Below are 6,810 nucleotides of genomic sequence, written 5' to 3'. Positions count from 1 at the left end.
CTCGGAAACCCAAGGAGGGGTCGCTATGAGTCGGGGCCGACTCGACGGCACATAACAACAACAATACTAATCACATAAGTAATAATAAAATTATGACAACATAGCAAAAATATCAAAATAACCAACTAAAGGAGTCTGGATCTAGGCCTGAGGTAGAAAATTATTGAGAGGGAGGGAATGGTACCTTTACAGGTTTTTTTTTTCCCCCCAAAAAAATAACTAGGTTACAAGATTTCAACCTGAAGACAAAAAGATGAAGAGGGTCATGATAACTGTCCTCGAATATTCAAAGAGCCTTGGACTGGATTGAGGAATGATTAGACCTATTCTGCCTTGTTTCAAGAATAAAACCAGGGACAATAGGCAGCAGTTACAGAGAAGTTTTTAGTTTATATAAAGAAGTAATGATTAGTGTCTCTGAACAATGATATAAGTGGCCTCAGGGGTGATGAGTTTCCTGCCACTGAAGAGGTGCAGACAAAATATGGACAAACACATGCTAGAATAGTAGAGCCCTATACTGGAGACATATACCAAGTGAAGTGACTTTAACATATCTCCAGCTCTAACATCTTTGGTTCTGAGAATTGTACCCACAATGTTTGTGATGACCTCCTCACATTTTTAAGGTGCCCCTACTCCATTGCTTCCTTTTTAACCTCCTCTAAATCACTAGATTCAACAACAATAAGAAAAAGCAGTAAATACACTGCAGAGTCATAAACGCAAACAAAGAAATAGAGAAGTAAAAATCCATTGAACTAGAAATACATGGATGTAGACAGACTGCTTCCTCCTTTTCCTTTTCTCAATTCCTTTCTTGTTCTTTTTGTCCTGCTCTTTTCTCTGTTCTATTCATTCCCCCTATATGTCTTGTTCCTTCAATCATCTTGGTCCTTATTTTTCTTTCCTTCACTGTTTAATTTCTCTCTTCCTCATTTCCTTTCCCTTTATCTACTCTCTACCCTCCCTCCATCTTGAGTCTTCTTTCTACTGGATATGCTTATATTTGATGCAATTTTTTTCTGTTTATAACTCAGAAGAAATATCAATTCTTTTTCTGGCTCCCTGATTGTAGTGAGGAACAGTAGACAGCTTTGAGGGAGACTTTGAAGAGTGACATTAGTGAATTAAGGAAGAAAAGACTGGGGAGCTGGAAGGAAGATGAATCCCCTGAGAGTAACTGAGACAACGAAGTCTATTGATCTCTCTCTTCATATCTTAAATAGGCTTAAAATATGGGCCACTCCTAAGACTTTAAACTTAAGTGGTAAATTCATTTCATCTGTGATCTATCAGCCTTCAAAGATTCCTAAAATTTGGAAAGTTAAGAGGAAAGACCATTTGGTGAGAACTTACATCATTTTGTTCTATAAAAATAGTTCTATTTTAAAAATATTACTAACACTTGGTAATATATATTTACCATACTAAACAAGATACCTAGAGTAAACCAAAAAACAAACCCACTGCCATCGAGTCATATCCAACTCATAGTGACCCCTCATTGGATTTCCAAGGTGGTATCGCTATGGAAGTAGATTGCCCAACCTTCCTTCCAAGGAGTGGCTGGTGGATTTGAACTGCCAGCCTCCTGGTTAGCAGCCAAGTGCCTTAGGCTCTATGCCACTGGATACCCAGAGTAAAAAGGATAATTTCCAAATCATTGGGCCAAAGTAATATTTTTATTTGTTTGTTTTATTTTAAAGTTAAGTTGTTTTTATCTGGTTCTCTAAATTGTTCTCTTACGGGAAATTTGGCAAATTCTTTACTTTTATGCATTATAACCTAGCATAATGACCAAACATTTCTTATTAGTCACATATGTACCACATCAATACAGAAATAAGCTTAAATAAGCAGAGAGACAATGCATGCCCTGTATCATACCTTGCAGGCATTTCAAAACGCAGAATGTCATGGACAATGGAGAGCATGTATTTGTTCATTTCCTTGGGAAGTTCTCCAATAGAAAGCAGAATGTTTTTTACTTCCATGTAAGATGGGTTGTTGTTTAAAATGACAGCAGCTGCAGTAGTACGCACAGTCTTTTCATGAACTTTATGGTTCTGGTGGTATATTCTGTTCAAAGTCTTCTTCACCTATTCATAAGATATTCAAGCTCAATTATTGTACATTTAGATTTTTATAATTGATGTTGCAGCAGAAATTCTGAGTGCTCAATACAAAATATGCATGTGATTATATATTTCCCAAGTTCCTTTGCAATTGCACTATTCTGCATTGACTGTTGTTGTTGTTATTGTTATGTGCCATCAAGTTGGACACGACTCATAGTGACCTTTCTTTGGGTTTCTGAGGTGGTATCACTACAGAAGTAGATTGCCCAACCTTCCTTCCAAGGGTGGCTTGTGGGTTTGAACCACTAGCCTTCTCGTTAGCAGTCAGGTGCCTTAGACACTATGCTACCAGAGTTCCCTGCATTGACTAGTTCTAGCTAATGGACTATAAAGCAAATCAATGTGTGTCATTTGTGCACTGACTCAGTTAAGAGTTGGTGTGCCTTTTCCATGTCTGTATTCCATCACTGTGGTTAACTTAGGGCCACAGATTCCTTTATCCACATTGGATATAGCATGAAAGAGAAATAAGGGTTTGTTAAACTTCTGGGATTTTGAGTTTTATCTGTTGCTGCAGCATATCTGGTGTTACCTGACTGATATTTTTACGAATAGAATTGCCATAGGGCAATGATCTCTGTTGAAGTACCTTAGAAACTCCTCCCTTATTTTATTTTAACAAAACAATAATATATAAAAAAAAAAAACTTCTCATAACAATTGCATTCTTTCGAACAAGTAATTTCACTGGTCAACAGCATCGCCTAAGAATATAACTACCACTCATCTGTCAGTTCGTCATACTGACAAGTGTGTGTGGTGGCTTACATGTTGCTGTGATTCTGGAAACTTTGCCACTGGTATTTCAAATACCAGCAGGGTCACCCAGGGTGGATGAGTTTCAGTGGAATTTCCAGACTAGCACAGACTAGGAAGAATGATATGGCAGCCTACTTCGGAAAACTTGTCTGCTGAAAACTTTATGAATAGCAGTGCAACGTTGTCTGATACGGTGCCAGAAGATGATCCCCTCAGGTTGGAAGGCACTCAAAATCAACAATGGGCTCAAGCATAGCAATAATTGTGAGGATGGCACAGGACTGGGCAGTGTTTCGTTCTGTTATACATGGAGTTGCTATGAATCAGAACCAACTCTAAGGTATGTAACAACAACAACAAGAATATAAAGTATGTGGAATTCTGCACTAGGCATATATAAATACTTCGTTCTATTCAAGTTCCCTCTGTCTTTTCCTATCTCCTTCAAATCTTGGACTTGCTCTAAGATATATAAAGTTCTGAAGTAACTCATCCAAGGGCAACAATTAGGAAGGGACAGGGCCAAAATGTATACCTTAGTGTGTCTGTCTCAAAAGCCTGCGACCCCAACTGTTATGCAGTACAGTCTAACAACTTTGACCCAAAACTGATGGGAAGACGCTTAGTTGCAAACTGAAAACAATATTCTCAACAAGCAGCTTACCTTGAAGTTTATAAAGATTTGGTGCCCTAAGAAAAAGTTAAATTTACATGGTTTCTTGAACATGCAGATGTAGGAACAAGCAAGATAATACGTAAGCCAGAATATGTCAGTGTTGACATTTTTAGCAGCATTTTAAAAGTTATAGATGTAGAGACATTTCTGATAAGAATTTGTTTCTTAAAATAAGAGAACAAGCTTCAATGTTTATGCTTCAGGCTTATCTGGCCTACAGAGGCAGAGGTCGGGCAGAGAGGCCAAGGGCCAGAGATGCGTGTTTGAGGGCACAGCAGAAGGGAGAGTGTCCTGATCAAAGAACCGTATCCTGAGTACATTCCTGAACTTGAATTGTAGCCTGTTACTTCCCTAATAAACCCTATGATCGTGAGTACTGTCTGTGAGGTCTGTGTGGCCACTGCAATGAATTATCAAACCCAGCAGAGAAGTAGTGAACCGTAGGAGGGATGGTTGGTGTCAAATTTGGTAAAAAGGTTGGAGGGGTCCAGCATGTCTAGCCTCATAGGAATAAGCCTTCGGCTGCTGATGGTGTTTCTCTCTTCCTCATGTGAAGTTAGAGGAGGTCAGAAGATAGAACCTCCATATTCTTTTTGCAAGGACATTATTATGAATGTGTTCTGCTTCAGAACATCCAGTTTAAGAGTCACAGTATTTCTAAGCAGGAAAAAGTGATTGTTTGAAAAAATGAGATGATTTGAGAAGAGTTGCATTTTATTCATGTTTAGGTCCCCGGGTGGCAGAAACGATTAAGTGCTTGACTACTAGACAAAAGGTTGGCAGTTCAAACACACTCAGAGAGAGGTACCTTGGAAGAAAAGCTCTGATGATCTGAGTCGAAACAGTCCCTGCTTTGAAAACCCTTTAGAGCAGTTCTACTCTGACACACATGAAGTTGCCATGAGTCAGAATCTACTCAATGCAACTAATGATAATGAGAAAAACAACATTGCAAATATTCTTGGGAATTTTACCTCATCAGTTATGAAAGGAAGATCATATCTCTGGAGAGCTGTGGTAGCGAGGTGACTGATGGGCCCCTCTCCTGCTTCTGCATACTTCAGAAGCAAGGGGATGCCTTCTGGAAGCAGGGCATTCTTCAAAGCCAGCAGGTACATCATGGTGTCTTCTTTTTTCTCTGGTTTTTCAAGTCCTCCTAGAATTAACTTCTTTGCTTCAACCACTGCCTTAAAGAATAACATAATCACTACCTCAGACATATTCATGACCATACATTAAACAAGACTTTACAACTGGCTTCATTCTTGAGTCCAAGACAACCACCTAAAAGTTTTAGAAAGTGTTGCATCAGTTGCCTGACTGAAGCACACAGTGAAAACTAGCAAGTTAAGCTTGATAAAGATATACTTTAAAAAATACACAGACTAACACATTCTTAAAAAAATAGCGAGTGTGATTAATATTAGACATGATACTTTCAAACCCATTCTGAATGCATAAAGCTATTTTTTAATTTCCTTGCAATATTTATAACACTGGTCATTAATCAAATTTCTAAAGTAACAATTAGATGGCAGCTAAGTGGCACCATACAACTTTTCTAAAGTAACAAATTTGATGAAAGCACTTAGAGATCATATGCAAAGTGTTTTAAAAAGTACTGTTTCTATTCAATTTCAAATTTGATTAATGCTGCTATACAGTTCAGCATTATTTGTTGAATGCCCCCTATGGGTCAGGTATTTTCTAGGCTTTTCAAATATGTTCTTTAATCAAGAAAAGTTTTTATTCCTCTGGCTTTTTTTTTTTTTTTTTAAACAATGAAATGCAAACTAAACTAGTACTTCAATGAAAAATCAAATTAGAATTAGGATCTTCTGGGTTTTGATCTTATCTTTGCCACTGCTTATGTTTTAGGGGTCTCAGTTTCATTTTTTAAAAAATAAGATCTCTAGAATCTTATTTTGGGGATCCCTAATATCCCTAATACCTAATTTAACTATAATATTAATGAACTATGAACTTAGGATGCAAGTACATGCACACACACACACATACATACAGAGATACAAAGGTTCTCAACAGAAGAAAAAGTGCTAACCTTCATGTGTAATCAGAGAAATGCCATTTCTCAACTATTAGATTGGTAAAAAAAATAAAATATAAAAATTTGACAATATATTTTGTTGGTTTGGCTATGGGAAAACAGACATTTTCATACATTGATGGTGGAAACGTAAAATGATGCAATTCCTATGGAAGGTAATTTGGAAGACACTAACAAAATTGCCCTAGCCCTAGCCTGAAGCTACATCTCCAACAATATGAAAAAGTATGCACTTAAGGATATTCATTTCAGCCTTCTTTGCAGTGACAAATTAGTTTAAATCACTTACATGTTCATATTGACACTGGCTGAATAAACTGTGGTATATCAAAACAATGAAGTACTAGGAAGTTGTAAAAAGAAATGAGGAGGAAATTATGTAATATTCCTGACAAAACAAACCAGTGATTCCTTAATTTTGTATCAGAATACTATGCTAACTCAATACAAAAAATACAACATGAGCCTTTTATTTTGCTTTAAAAGTTTCCTTGCAGTTGATTTTGTTGAGTCTGAGAGATGCCTTTAAAGCAAACCCTTAAGACAATATAGTCTAGGGTGATTTAAAAAGGAAAAAAAGGAAGAAACTGAGGAAAATCTCTCTGAAACAGAATGAGGCAATGTCCAGTACATTAAATAGAAAAAAATAAGATAAATATTTAAAGGTACATATGAAATGCTACCTTTTGTGTAAGTAAAAAAGAAATTAGAATGTATGCGTGTATGTATGTGCACACCTGCTTACTGCCACAAAAAGAAACATATTGACTCCTCCTTGGGTTTTCAAGGCAGTATCACTACAGAAATAGATTGCCCAAACTTCCTTCCGAGGAGTGGCTGATGGGTTTGAACCGCCAGGCTTCTGGTTAGCAGTCTAATGTCTTAGGCACTAGGCCACCAGAGCTCCAAAAAGAAACAGGAAGGATGAATCCTTCTAGATCCTGAAAATTAACTTCTTGGCTTCAACTACTGCATTAAAAAATAACATAATGAAATTACTTCCCTACAGGAGGTAGTTGGGCATTGGGTGGAAGGGGTAGGAGAGGGAATGAGATCTCCTTGAGAATACTTTTTTTTTTTTTTTATTAGGATTTGGGTGAAGATTTACAGAGTAAATTCACTTTTCATACAGCAGTTCACATATACTTTGTCTCATGTCATTGACC

At 37.1% G+C, this 6,810-nt stretch overlaps 1 protein-coding gene across 1 annotated transcript in view; it reads right to left on the bottom strand.

Moving 5' to 3' along the window:
- The window catches only part of LOC103203787 (microsomal triglyceride transfer protein), a 77,438-nt gene that overhangs the window by 24,815 nt on the left and 45,813 nt on the right, over positions 1-6,810 (bottom strand). Inside the window, exons 11-12 of the mRNA XM_007948869.1 lie at positions 4,551-4,763; positions 1,891-2,102 (exon numbers count right to left, since the gene is read on the bottom strand). Coding sequence (XP_007947060.1) covers positions 1,891-2,102; positions 4,551-4,763 — 425 coding nt within the window. The remainder of the gene's footprint in view (positions 1-1,890; positions 2,103-4,550; positions 4,764-6,810) is intronic.

This window comes from Orycteropus afer, unplaced genomic scaffold (genome assembly GCF_000298275.1).
Source record: "Orycteropus afer afer isolate SDZICR_OR568_19922 unplaced genomic scaffold, OryAfe1.0 scaffold00229, whole genome shotgun sequence".
Lineage (NCBI taxonomy): Eukaryota > Metazoa > Chordata > Mammalia > Tubulidentata > Orycteropodidae > Orycteropus > Orycteropus afer.
This window is presented reverse-complemented; position numbering and strand designations above follow the sequence as displayed.